General features: G+C 48.3%; 1 protein-coding gene across 1 annotated transcript in view; it reads left to right on the top strand.

Moving 5' to 3' along the window:
* The first annotated feature begins 1,687 nt into the window (after positions 1-1,687).
* Positions 1,688-14,599, top strand: part of PTPRJ (protein tyrosine phosphatase receptor type J) — a 164,440-nt gene continuing 151,528 nt past the window's right edge. Inside the window, exon 1 of the mRNA XM_055314720.1 lies at positions 1,688-2,146. Coding sequence (XP_055170695.1) covers positions 1,688-2,146 — 459 coding nt within the window. The remainder of the gene's footprint in view (positions 2,147-14,599) is intronic.

Genomic DNA, 14,599 nt, shown 5'->3' with positions numbered 1-14,599 from the left:
GAGAAAACCCAAGTGCACATTGGAGTTCACAGCACTGCTTGCAGATCCAAGCCATGAAGCTGGGGAGGCCGGGATGGATCTTTAGGGTCCGTAGGGTCTGCATCTGGGGCAGCCCACAGACCTGGCAGGTTCTATGGTAAGCCAAGCTTTCCTTCTCTCTGGGCCTCGTGGACACTAATGCCTTTCAAACCCCCTGTCTCTGCCCCAAGAAGGGAAAGAGGCAGAGAGGAACAGAATTCCTTGTGAATTATGAAAATTACATCACGCTTAAACAAAAGGTGGCAAGGTGTTTCAGCCAGGAGATGAAGTCCCCACATGTTCTGTGCTTGTTTGTGTGTATGGTCTGGTAGGAGCTGCTTAGACCTTTAAAGTGAAGGTGTGTTGCCATCTTGCAGATGGGCACCCTAAGGTCCAAGAGGGGCCTGGTGGCAGTGTTGGACCCCTGGTGGTTTGCCACTCCCTAAGCTCATCTTTCAAAATCTCACCTGCATACCACTCTCCCTGCCTCCCGCCCCCCACAACCTCCCATTCCCTGCTTCTCAAAAGAACAAGCCTAAAGCATCTGCCTTCTGGTTTTTGCCAAGTTGCTCCCACTTCCTGAGACCCTGCCCCCCTCTATCTGCTTGGTGAAATTCAACCCATCCTTCAAAGCCCAGCTCAGGTGTCACCTCTCCTCCTGGTTGGAATTCATCTCTCCCTCCCCGGCGCTCCTTGGCTTGGCTCTTTCTCTCCTTACTTCTCCTAGGACAACTGGCTTAGCCTCCCAGATCCTGTTTTCTCCTTTGTGCGTGGGCACAGTAGTAGTAGTATCATCTGCATTTGTCTCCATCCCCTCCTAGCTCGTGGTCTTCGATGATATGACGAAAGCTGCCAGAGGAGCGGACGCTTACCGAGGCCCATTGTGTGTCCGGCCCGGCGTTTCAGAGCTTTCTGCCCATTATCTCGTGTAGTTGTCAGTCGCGCCTCTCTAGCCGGTACTAGTATTATCTTCACTCCGCAGAAGGGGAGGCCCAGAGAGGGGAAATGCCCCCTCCGAGGTCACACAGCGCGTATGCCCAGCAGAGCCAGGTTTACCATATGCCAGAGGGGGGTCCCGATCGCGACCCCTGGACTCGTTCCTGCGGAGGGATGGGGGCGGGGAGGACACCACGCACAGCGCGTCTCCTACGGTTTAGGGGTTCACTGACCCCCCGGCACACCCACCCGCCGGGCCAAGCGGGCCTTCGCGGGGTCGTTGTCCGTACGCAGGCCTGGCTGCGCCCGCGGCAGGGATCCCGGCCGACGCCTAGTGAGCCCAACGCCGGGCCAGGCAGCGGAGCCGAGCCGGGGACGCTCGGACCGAAGGGTTCCGGCGCTGGAGCCGCCGAGCCGGTGCCGGGTCCGAGTCCCGAGTCCCAGGAATGTGGGAGGGCTGGGCGGAGCGGGCGGGCACGGCGGGGGCGCTTCCTCCGCCCGCCCGAGGGGAGCCGCCAGGGCGCGCGCTGGGCGCGCCCCCGCCCCCTCCCCGCCCGCCCGGCCGGCCTGCGGGGAGGGGGCGGGGGCGGGGGCCGTAGCGGGAGGGCGGCGAGGGGCCGCGGAGCTCGGCAGCCGCCGGGCCGGCCGGGCGGGAGGAAGCGATGAATATTCAGAGGGGGAGGGGAAGGGAGGGGGCCGAGCGCTCGCCGCGGCTCCCTGCAGCCCGAGCCGCATGACGCGCGGAGGAGGCAGCGGGAGCCGCCGGAGCCGCCGGAGCCGCCGGAGCCGGGATCGGGGCGCCGCGCGCCGGGGGTGGGCGCCGCTCGCTCCGCCCCGCGAAGCCCCTGCGCGCTCAGGGACGCGTCCCCCCCGCGGCAGCCGCGCCAGGCTCCGCGCTGTGGCCGCCGCCACCGCCGCCGCCGCCGCTGCCATGTCCCCGGGGAAGCCCGGGGCGGGCGGAGCGGGGACTAGGCGGACGGGCTGGGGGAGGAGGCGGAGGAGGCGGCGGCTGGAGGCGGCGACGCGGGCGCCCGGGCTGGGGCGCACGGCGGGGCCCGACTCGCGCGTCCCGGGCACGTTCCAGGGCGCGCGGGGCATGAAGCGGGCGGCGCGGGAGGCGCGGCCGCCTCCGCGCTCGCCGGGGCTGCGCTGGGCGCTGCCGCCGCTGCTGCTGCTGTTGCGCCTGGGCCAGGTGAGCGGCGGGGTGGGCCCGGGCGGGCGCGGGCGCGGGCGCGGGGGCGGGGGGCATCCCCTGCACCTGCCCGGGTGTGCCGGGCCGGCGGGGTGCGGGGGAGGTGGCGAGGGGCCCGAGAGCCGCGAGCCCCCTTCGCCGCAACCCCGCCGGCCTGGCGCGGGCCCCGGGGGGCGCGGGGCGGGATCCGGGGTGCGGGGGCCCGGGGCCTCCGGGCGGCTGCCCCCGCGCGGGCTGCGGGCCCCCTCGGGCCCGGCCCTCCTCGGAGCTGGCCACGTCTGGCCGGCGCGGGCCCGGCTAGTCCGCCCGCGGCGGCCGGAGGGGGCGTGTTGGCCACGGGCTCGCGTCGCGGAGCGCGGCCGACCTCCGACCCGGCCTGCGGGGGCTCGAGGGGCCGGGCCGAAGGCAGCCGGGGCAGGCCGGGCGCGGGGCCCCCGGGCCGAGGGCTCCGCTCCTGGGGGAAGTCCCCAGCCCCGCAGAGGTGGCCACTCGCCAGCGCTCGGCGAGGCGACCGTCCCTCCCCTCCCCGGAGGAGCCGCTGGCTTCCCTGCGCGTTCATTTCGTGCTTTGTGGGCGCAGGCTCTCCCGCTCGGCGCCCTGCCCTGGCTGCTAGCTCGGCTTTCAGATACCGCTGTGCCTGGCGTTTGGGCGACAGACCCTTCTGAAAGCGCCGGTCCCCCTTCACGGTGTCTCCGTGCGGGGGGTGAGGCAGGGCAGCTGGGAGATGTCCCAGTGTCACCGATGGGGACCTTGAAGGGGAGGAGGGAGAGAGCAGAGTCACCCAGGAGCGAGGCGGGCGGCGGCGTCCTCGCAGCCTTCTCGCCGCCTGCTGGGGTCTTGCACCCGCCCCGTGGGAAGTGGCCTGCTGATGCCTCTGTTGTGCATGTTGTTAATGAAGACCTTGCTTGTTTTATGCAAACAGCAGCTCTGAGGAGGTGATGTTGGAAGCCTGGGAAATGAGTTATTGGCTGAGGATGGAACCTGGTTTCAGGAGAAACTTTTCAGGGCACGAATACAGGATTCTCTGAGAGCAGTAACATCAGCCTTGGAGCAGCAAAGAAGCCCGCAGGCAGGATGAGAAGGGAGCTGGGGCCTGGGGGCTGCAGTAACTGTCAGCACCCAAGGAGTTGCTCTGGGTGCTGACACCCCTGCCCGGTTTTCTTCAGTAGACTTTGGAAGGCAATGTGACCTCCCCCTGCAGAGAATGCTGGGTTAGGTATATCAGAAGACTAGCTCTAGAGCCAGGCTTCAAGGCTGGACCTGCTCTTCAGTTTCCCACACCCTCTTTAACAGCATTGGGAGGGTGGGCTGACACCACCTTCCCTCAAGAATTGTTTGAGGAGCTTCCACTGGTCAGTGTCTGAAAGAGCTTTGTAAACATTAAAAGGTGTCCAGATGGGGTTACATTAAGGTGCAGTATGTATGCACTGTTTTCTCCCTGTCCCTGTAAGGATATTCATGGAGAGCAGTCTATGAGATTAAAAAAAAAAAAAAAAGCCTCATAATTCAAGATCTCTTGCCCTAAAGTTTATACTAAAATATTTGATCCTCATTTATTTTTAGTTCAATTTGACACACATATATTTCTTATTATATTATGTTTTTACTTCATCGTGTTTGCTAGCTAGGCTTTCAATCAGTGAAAAAATGTCTGGGATAAATTGATTGCTTGCCCAAACCTTCCTTATATTTCAGTAGCAAATTGCTGCTCTGTGCTTGTCTTCTATTCAGTTATTTCCTTCCTCTCTAATGTGTTCTGTGGAAATTCAAGGGGAATCTTTTTATTTCTCATTTTGGGATACATTATAAAATAGGAAATCTGAAAGGCTCTCTGAGAAAGCATTTTCAAAATCCACAGTGGACAGTTCATTTCAATAGGGGATATTTCAGGGAATTTTTGAGCTAGGCCTGTCTTTCAAGATATTTCATTTTTTAAGGTGAGAATATTGAGGCCTGTTCATCAGGCTGAAGTCACCTGGCAAGACAGTAGAGGAGCTGGGGCTGGAACCTGTGTTGCCTCCCTCTGGATAGCATTTTCTTGATGCTTTGTCTTTTTTCTTCTTTTGCCATGTTTTCACTTTGATGTTACTTTTAACTGTAGGCACAGCCCTACCTCACCATGTACTCCCAAAACTGCGGGTGCAAATTGAAATTTTTCAAAATGGAGACGTATTTGAAATTGGAAGTCAGATTTGAGATTTCTAGAGGTTGTGCAATTAGGAAATGTGGGTTAGATACCTCCCTAACATTTGATTGGTTTTCTGAAACTTGGATACTATGTATGTGTGTGCCTTAAATGGAATCAACTGTAGCAGGTTAAAAAAAAATGGACAAGTCACAGAAAAGACACAACACTGTAAGGGAGTTCATGAGGATGGGTCTGGAAGCTGGAAAGCAGAGATGCTGGAAGATTCAGTGCTTAGTAGGGCCGGAAACGCCATGTTTGACCCTGGCATCTCATTCCCCTTCTCCAGGACAGGAAGGATGGTCAGAGATGATTCCAGCATGAGGACTGTGCCAGTTGCAATGTCTGACTCCACCCGTTGTCGTAGCATTTTTTGCACACTAATTTTGGTTTATGTGTATGTTTTAGGCAATGTGACCGAGCAGCAGTCCTGTCCTCCTGGCCACCCCCCTTGCCTCTTTTTCTTGGAAAATACAGTCCTGACAGATTCTTTTAAGAAATAGCTTCATAGCGGGCTGCTTTAAAATGGGGGTGGTGGTGATGGAAAAAGTTGGTGACTGATAGCTGTCTTGTTGGTCTTACAGTATTTTGGATTTGCTTTTTCTTTGCTTTCTTGTATCCTGGGGGATAATAACCGTTTGTGTCTGTGATCTATAATAGCTAATCCTTGGGTCTGCTTACCTACCTGCTTCACCCAGACTACAAAAAATATTTTGACTTCTCTTTAAATTGCTTGTTAAATTCTCAGATGGGTGACTTTAAATATTTTTGTTTTGCTTCAGAACAACAACGGAAAAACCAAATGATTATGCTTTGTTGGCAGACAGTTTAAGAAAACAGAGCAGACTGGTTTACGGTTAGACTGTGACTTTGAGTTGATTTCAAGTTGAGCCCTACGACGAAGAACAACCACGGGTCCCCAAGCTTTCCCGAGGGGAGAGAATCCTGGCTCCCGAGTGAGCAATTTCGGTCAGCAAAGAGGTTATTTAGCTCCTAAAAGTAATTTTTGCTTGGGGCTGAGGCCGAGGTAGAGCTGCTGAGTGACTGAAGCCCTGGGTTCAGCCAGCACATTGTCTGCAATTACTGCTTCATCCATTCGCTGCTTGGCCAGGGGAATTTATTTTGAGTGCAGGCTAAGAGGCAATTTTCTGTGTATTTCCTTTTGAGCCTAACGCTGCTGGTAATATTATAATTAGTAGCTAACATTATCTGTGGCAGGTACTGAGCTAAGGGTTTGACCACACCATCTCCTTTGACCATTTCAGAAATACTGAAAGGTCAGTGCTGTTATGTTCCCATTTTATTTGATAGAAAACTGAGGTTCCAGCCTCCCCAACGATTCATAACTAGTATGTGGTCGAGCCGAGTCTGATACCTTCCGTCCCTGTTTACTGTCCTGTGCTGCACAAAATCATGTAGGTTAGAGAAAATCTTCAGTCTGCAAGTAAGAGATGAGGTGGTGAAGAGCAGGCTTGTGGGTTCTGAACCCCAGTGGGGCAGGGAGGTTATCTATCTATCTATCTATCATCTATCTATCTATCTATCTATCTATCTATCTATCTATCTATCTATTTATTTATGCATTTATTCTATGCAGAATTTATTCCTGGGCCGTAAGTTTTGTTTCTTCAGTTTCTTCTGGGATATCTTTTTCTTCTGTGCAACCTCCTCTTCTGGTTTAGGAATAATATGCTCTTTTTCAGTAAGAATCATCTCGATGTGGCAGGGAGAGCTCATGTATGGATTAATCCAGCCACGAGCCCTGTAAGTTCTACGTCACATCTTGGGACATTGTTTACCTGGATGTGCTCAATGACCAGAGACTCTACATCTAAACCCTTAAGTTCAGCATTACTCTGCATTTTTAAGCATGTGCACCAACCCTGTGTCCAGCCCCACTGTTTGGCCTGTGCACACCTACCAACTCCACCATTGTAGCTTCTCTGCATCCTGTGCTCTATAGGATTTGCTCCATTTGTGACACGGGCAACCCAGGTAACTCTTTCCTGCTCCTATGGCTTTGGGGGCCTGAGTCTTAGTGGAGACAGGGTCCAGAGTGGAAAGGCCTGGGTTCAGGTCCTCGCTCTGCCACTTAGTAGCTGCATAAACTTGGGCAAGTCCCTTAACCTCTGTGACTTCTCATTTCCTTATCTGGAAAATGGGACCAACACTTCCTGCTTTACTGGGCTGTTGAGAGGATCAAATGTGATACAGAAGAGGAACTGCCATATAAAATCTAAGGCACGATTCTAAGGTGTGCCCGCTGCTGTTACTGGGGGAGAAGAAGTGGTGCTTCACATCATTAGTTCATCCACCAAATACTTAGCAAGCATTGCTCACAGAGTGGCACCTGTGGGCATGCAAGATGAACTCATGCAAGATGAACATCACAAAATGTTTTTTTTTTTTTTTTGATGTTAAGAATTATTTATTTTAGGGGTGTTAGTAAAAAAAAAACAAAAAACAGTAAGTTGTCTATCATGTGCATGATTTTAAGGTAGAGTGAGGTTAAATGTAGTGTCATGGTATATAAATTTATGTTTAATAAAAGGTTGATCCAAAGGAAAATATTGGGTAAATAATTATGAAAGAATGATACGGTCATGGCAAACTCGTCAAGGTGAAAGAGTGCTTAAGTTTGGGACATCCTGGGGACATAGCAGGCAGCCTGCCTTCGTGACTTCCAGACCTTGGGAGTGAGATGTTGCTCTGACCACCCCGAGCTAACCAGTCACAGTTGTGACACAGGCTGTGTGTGTGATGTCCTTCTTGTCCACCTCCTTCCCCCTCCCAGAGATGAGTGGGGGCAGAGGGTCTCTAAGTCGAGGTCCCTGGCAGCGGCAAGTATCGCAGACTTTTGTTACCATCTCGTATGGCTTCCCAGTGGCTTTTCTGGTGACCCCTCAGAGGACAGGAGCTGTAGGAAATTTGTTATTACTTCCTTATTAGTGATAACTGTAGTCATCCTATTGTCTTGGAATTTTCATGGCATGTAAATGCCTGGGTGGGGAGGGCTGGTGGGACTGAGACAGTGGATTAGGGGGCATTTTGTAAGTGAAGTAGTGTCAGCTCCCACAGAAGGTCTAATTTTAAACATGCAAATAATTTTCAGTTCCACTTTTCCTTCTTCCTGTTGGAGGAAAGCTGTACCCTGTTGCCATTTCTGAGTCTCCAGCAGACAATGTCGCCATTATGCTCCAAACTATCTCCTTTTCCAGGGAAGGGATAGGTGGTGGTTTTCTGGGTGCCTGTGCTGGGCCCCAGGCCAGTGTTATTTCGTGGCTTCTGGGTAAATAAGTGAGTGAATATTAAAACTTAGCACTGGGATGCCTAGGTGGCTCAGTGGTTGAGTGTCTTTCTTCGGCTCAGGGCATGATTCCAGGGTCCTGGGTTTGAGTTCCGCATTGGGCTCCCCTGCAGAGAGCCTGCTTCTCTGTCTGCCTATGTCTCTGCCTCTGTCTGTGTGTCTCTCATGAATAAATAAATAAAAACTTAAAAAAAACCCCAACACAACAAAACAAAACAAAAAAAAACCTTAGCACCAGTGTGGAGTCAATAACACGGCTCTTAATCTTTTTGAGGTGGGGAGGTGAGTATAAGACCCTTACAGAGTATGTGAAAGGGAAGCATCCTGTCCCCACAAGAAAAGCACATATTTACAACTCTGTATCCAATTTCAGGGGTTTTACAGACTTTTTGAAACAGCCTATGATTCTCAGGTTAAAAACCCTCCAATCTAAAACTGTATGTTAGAAAAATACCAATTTTCTTCAAAGGCAATAGCTGTGGGTATCCTTGTTTCCTTCCAGGAAGAAAAATGTTTCTTTATAATGTATACAAGTATCTATATTCATCTTTTAAAGAAGTTATATTGAAGAAAACTTTATGTGTACATTGTAGTCTATTTAGCTTTTTAATTTACTTTGTTATTTTAGAGATTATCTAATACCTGTACATACAGCTTTAACTCATTTTCTTTTTTTAAATGACTGCCTAGGATTCTGATGTGTGAATTTACCATGATTTATTTGACCATTCTGCTATCACTGGGGACTTTAAATGTTCTTAGTGTCTCCCCCACACCAGCCTTTTACAAATCATGCATCAGAGAATGTCTTTGGTGCATATTTCTTGTCACTTTCACAAGGATATCCATAAGATAAATTTCTCATTTTAGGATTGCTGCTTTAGAGGGTACATGCATTTAAAATTTGATAGCTATTGTTAATTTGTTCTCCAGAAACATTGCCCCAGTTTGTGCCTGTACCCACCCACAAGTTTGAGAACTGAGGATTGTTGAATTTTTATTTTTTAAAAGTTAAAAACATTTTTTGGGGGGGCAGCCCGGGTGGCTCAGTGGTTTAGCGCCGCCTTCAGCCCAGGGACTGATCCTGGGGACCTGGGATCCAGTTCTGGGTCAGGCTCCCTGCATGGAGCCTGCTTCTCCCTATGTCTGTGTCTCTACCTCTCTCTCTCTCTCTGTGTGTGTATCTCTCATGAATAAATAAGTAAAATCTTAAAAAAAAATTTTTTTTAAAGTAACTTCTACACCCAGTGTGGGGCTCAGACTTAGAACCCGGAGATTAAGAGTTGTATGCTCTACCGACTGAGCCATCCAGGTGCCCTAAGGATTATTAAATTTTTAAATGTGTGCTAGTCTGAGAGGTGAAAAATTGTATCCTGTTATTTTTATTTATATCTTTGAATTAGTTGAATATTTTTTCTTATGTTTTGGACCACCTGCATTCCTTCTTTCCTTCCTCTCTTTTCTTTACCTTTTTTTATTAACCTCCCTCTCATTAAAAAAAAAAAAAAAGATTGCCATTTTGTTATTGATTTGTCTAAATTCGTTCTTTTTTTTTTTTTTTTTGTCTAAACTCTTTGGAAATTAAAGAAGTTAGTCCCTTGGCTCTCATTTGTGTTAGAAATATGTATATTTTCTTATTTATTTATTTAAAATATTTAATTTATTTATTCATGAGAGACACAGAGAGAGGCAGAGACACAGGCAGAGGGAGAAGCAGGCTCCCTGCAGGGAGCCCAATGCGGGACTCGATCCTGGGACCCCAGGATCACGCCCTGGGCCAAAGGCAGATGCTTAACCGCTGAGCAACCCAGGGATCCACTTTTCTAACTATTTTAGATGTGGCCCTGTTCTTTAGGGATTCAGAGATAAGTAAGATCCCTGGATGGTGGGGAGAGTATACAGTTTGGAACCAGACTGCCTAGTTGGAACCCTGGCTCTCCCACCTAGCTAGCTGTGATCTTGGGCAGGTGCCTTAACCTTTCTGATCCTTGGTGTTTACGTTTCTAAAATCCTAATAATAATAGTAGTACTTCTCACACAGGGTAGTGGGATAAGTTGAGATTGCATTATGTTAAAGTTCCTTGTAAGTAGATACAGAAATATAAGGACAATATTTAATAAAATATTCCATTTACTCAAGAGTTAGATTTTAAAGTTAGGGCACAAGGCTATAATTATTACTTGTCAAAAATTGTGCTGCAGAATCTTTTAAATTGGATTTAAGAGGTTAAATCCACAATAGAATGTGTACATATACACATATACATATATATGTATTAAAATGTATAATATGGAATGGTGTAGGCTTCCCTGATGGCACAATTTCAGTTACATATCTTGGGACGCTTGGGTGGCTGATTCTGTTAAGTGTCTGACTCTTGGTTTCAGCTCAGGTCATGTTCTCAGGGTTGTGAGATCAAGCCCTGTGTCGGGCTCCACTCTCAACCGGGAGTCTGCTTGAGATTCTGTCTCTCCCTCTCCCTCTGCCCCTTCTCTGCTTGCACGGTTTCTCTCTCAAATAAATAAATCTTAAAAAAAATTACATTTCTCGTTGGACAGCAAATATAATTGAGTTAACATAGGTTAAATGACTATGAGCTCTGACTAAAGAGTGGCCAATGTGGTCTTGGCCCCCAAAGAGTATAGGAATATCGACTATGTCTCTTAAAAAACAGAGTCCTCCTTGCATTGACTTGAGTATTTCTCTTTATTTTGTGACTTGGCCAGCTCTGACTGTGGCTGCCTTCTGTCTCTGGGTGCATTTTCTGTAGGGCCAAGAGGAGTAATTTAATGCCACCCACTGAAAGGAAAGACATAAACCTTCGTTCTAATTGCAGGAGATGGGAAACCGAGGGAATCTGTCCCCACCATGCCACTCGTTTCTATGGCAGCAAGGTGATCCTGCGTTTCCGGCTCCTGAGCAAAGGGTTACCTTCTTTTCATGTCCTGTGTCACGGGATTCTTCATTCCCCACTGACAGTGGCCCATGCTGGTGGTCCTGTTCCCAAGCCCAAAGATGGGGATCGCTGCGGGGAGGTGGTTGTGGGTGTGGAGGGAACCTGCTGCTCAGAGCTTAGAGCACTGGCTTGGAGCCAGGCAGACCTGACTCCTCTAACAGTTCTAATGCTCTGAGCTTCACTTTTTCTCATCTGGAAAATGGGGACAACAAAAATATGGACTAAATGCATCCACACAACAAGTTCTTAGCATGAAATAAACCTTCAAAAGATGCTGGCTGTTGTCTTATCCTCTTATTTGTCTGGGGGTACTGGCATAAATTAGCACTTCAAAAGATTTTAAAAATCTTGTTTACCTTATAAACTGTAAAGTCCTTCAGCATATATGAGCTCACAACATTCCTATGAATTTGTCATTGTCATTCCCACTTCAGATGTGGCTCCATCTGTCTCTAAGTGACTTGTCCAATTCAGGCATCACCTGTTTTTTGCACATAGTGTAGCCTCATTGTAAAAAGTAATTGAATTTAGAATCAGAGTACAAGAGGCACATTGGGCAGGTGAGTCCTGTCATGTGACTCATACATACTTTTAGGTCAAACCACATGAAATACTGGTCCTTTGAATATTGGCACTCATACACGGTTCCACCTAATATGATCCAGAGCACGTGCGAAGTTTGGCAAACCAAAACATAGATATATCTGCTGGAAAGTGGTCTGTTTAAAACCGTGGGCCATAAAACCAATTTAGTGTTATGAGCTGTGTTAAAAAAATGACAGACCAGAAATTTTCAGGGTTTACTGCATGTAGAAAGGGTTAGTGTTGCAGCATGAAATTTGTTTCAGTTACATACACTTTGTGCATATTTGTGCTGAAGTGCACAGAAAACTAATTTCTTTTTGTGGCTTTAGGCATTGTCAAAAAACCTGGAAGCTGCTATTATAGGCGATTGAGTGGAGGAAGATGTGGGGGAGGGGTGGAGGTGGCTTTTGTTTCCAGAGACAGTGGAAAAGCAGTGTAAAGTCCCCAATTATGCACTGTAAATGCCCCCGTGTGTAGCTGAACACTATCTCACAGTGGCTGGTGCAGGAGGGACCAGGTTTCAGGGAGATCCCTAGGAAGGGAGTGGGTCCACTGAAAGCTGAGGAGGCCTGCTCTTAAGTAGCTGCCCTTCTGGAAACTTCAGAGGGGCCACATCTGAAGAACAGCTCTGTAGAACAAGCTATTGGCTATGGTTTGTGTTCTTTGGTTAATGGGTTAGAGCAAATGCTTCCTGCCTACCCTGTCCTGTACTCTGAGAACTTGGGAGCAGATCTCAGGGGGTCTGAGGTTCTGAGGGATCATCAGCCATCTGATGAGGAGTCAGGGACTCACCCTTGGCCCTGCCTGGCCTCACAGCCCAGAATTTTTACCTCCAGGTTGTGATGCCCTCGCTCTACTCATACTGATTGGTAGGGGACTCATGCTTATCCTTTGGGGACCCTTAGACCCCAGTTGGCTGGAAGATTCTGATCCAGAGTTGGTTGATTTAATTCCTGTGTGAGTCAGTTCAGTTTTTTTTTTTAAGTAATAAAAGAGAGAGAGAGAGAGAGAGAGAGAGAAACAGAGAATCATAGATAAAGAAGAAAGCAAAATTACTTGTAGTCTCCACTCCCCTAAACTATTTCGATCAGTGATTTTTCTTATTTATGTATTATTTCCTTCCTTCCTTCCTTCCTTCCTTCCTTCCTTCCTTCCTTCCTTCCTTCCTTCCTTCCTTCCTTCTTCTTTCTCTTTCTTCCTTCTTCCTTCTCCCTCCCTTCTTTACTTCTCATCCATCCATCAATCCATCCATTCATCCATCTTAAAATAGGATTACCTGCTACACACATTTTGTAACTTACATTTTTCGTGTGTGTGTGTGTGTGTGGGGGGGTGTATTACAGTGGGGGGTGGGGGGCAAATGTATCCCTGGGGGTACCTCAGAAAGCTGCAGGGTGAACATGAGGCTTTTTCCTGGAGAGCCACTGTTACCAAGTGGGAAGTATTTTGAAATATTCTTTGGAAACAAACAAATATGGACATACTCTAGATTAGATACCAAATTTGCATCCAGAATGTTTTCAGCAAATACAGGAGACCACAAAGAAATCTCCAGTTTCTGGGGATGTGAGTTCACTCTCCTGTCTATACTTGGGGGCAGTTTGTGGCAGTATGTGGAGTAGTGATAATATGTTGCAAACATTTTCCCTTGCCTGTAGATGTTCCTTTCTTGGGTAACTTTTAGCTGTTGTGTTCTACTGTGTTATACTGTCCCTTATCTCGTTTCTCCTGTGATTAATCTTCTAGTTTGTTTTTGACATTTTTCTGCACTATGGACACTATTCAAATGACTCTGTGATTCAGTCTCTGAACACATCCCTGATGATAATCTTCAGATAAATAGAGATCGTAGAAATAACAATAGCAGGTACCATAGATTGAATATTGATTATGAAGTATCGACAGTGCTTTTTTATGTATTAACTTGTGTAATCCTATGATGTAGGTACAGGGAAGGAAATTGAGGCCCAGATAATTGTAATCTGGTCTGTGGCCATATACCTCAACCAGCTGGTTGTGGGCTTCTTTGAGGGCACAAGAGTGGAGCCAGACAGGATTGCCTACATGTGTTGGGGCATGTTTGAGTCTCCTGGAAGGACAGTTGGACTTGAGGGCTGTTCTCAATGTAGGAGGGCCATCTTCTGTGGGATGGGTGCTGCCCAGAGTTATGACATAGCAGAAGTAAATTACTTCCCAAAGCCACGAAAGATAATATCTTTGTTATGGATTTTAGATTCTGGAACCATATGTGATAAAGACTTCCTGAAACTTTGTGGCTTTGGCCCCAATCAAATGAATGATATCATGGTATCTTGGAGTCTTGGTCTTCCTGTGTGGATGAGTTAAGGTTTCATAGAGCTTGAACTTGGGCGTGGATGATGTGACTTCAGAGCATCCTGTAAGAAGAGGAGCATGGCCTTTGGTATCAGCAGAGGCATTGATCCAAATCCACACTCTTTTCCTGCACCATGTGACCCTGCTGTCTGGGTCCTTAAGCTTCTTGGAATCTGTTGTGTCATCTGGAAAGCGGTAATGATTGCCAGGCCATGAGTTATTAGTGTTCAGCGAGGGAAGGTGTATAAGGCACCTAGTCCAGTTTGTAGCACTTAGTCTACCCCCAATTTAACCCTCTTTATTAACACCATCTCCTGACTTTGGGGCAGCAGTTCCCATGTTCCTGAGGTTTGAGGAGACCTTCTCTGAAGGTGTTCAACTTTTGTGAGCCTTGATGCCTGGGAGTATTATCTAAAGTGGGCACCAAATCCCACTGCATGAAGAGAAGTTGTAGGGGATGTAGGCGTGAGAGCTCTTCCTTAAGACACGTTGGCCTGTCTGAAGATGCTCTCCTATACTCTGAATCATAACTCTCTCTAGAAGAGAATGATGTTAGTTAAGGTAGAGCCGGAGATCGAGAGACAGAGAGAGAGAGCGCGCGCAAGAGAAGGAGAGAGGGAGATATCCTATACAACCAACCAAAGCCAGATTTCCCTGGAGGAGAATATTGGTCTTGCTTGCCATTTCTCCCTGCTGGTGAGGCCATCCCACCAGGAATTCTTTTCTAAGCACTAACCGCATCTTTCATCTCTAGCACTCACCAGCCTAGCTCATCTCTCTTCCATTGCTATACACCTGCTACATAATATAGCTTGGCCTCACCATCAGATACTTATCTGACTTCATGCCTCAACCTGTTTCTCACACTCATCTCATCCTGCAAACCACTCTCCCCAGAACCTCCTCTTCCCTTGTTTTCTGGTCTTGCATTCTCATTAGTTTAGACTTGATACTGAAATTGTTTTCATAGCTCACAGACCTGGGCTTCTATGGTCTATGAAAGCAGTGATAACCTCTGGTATGGCTTCCTGGTATCTGGCTACTGGGAATCTGTTCCTATGATAGTGGATATCAGACAGCATGAA

This window comes from Nyctereutes procyonoides, unplaced genomic scaffold (assembly GCF_905146905.1).
Source record: "Nyctereutes procyonoides isolate TBG_1078 unplaced genomic scaffold, NYPRO_anot_genome, whole genome shotgun sequence".
In the NCBI taxonomy this organism is placed as follows: Eukaryota; Metazoa; Chordata; class Mammalia; order Carnivora; family Canidae; genus Nyctereutes; species Nyctereutes procyonoides.
The sequence above is the reverse complement of the archived record's forward strand: the minus strand, read 5'-3'. Positions and strand labels throughout refer to the sequence as shown.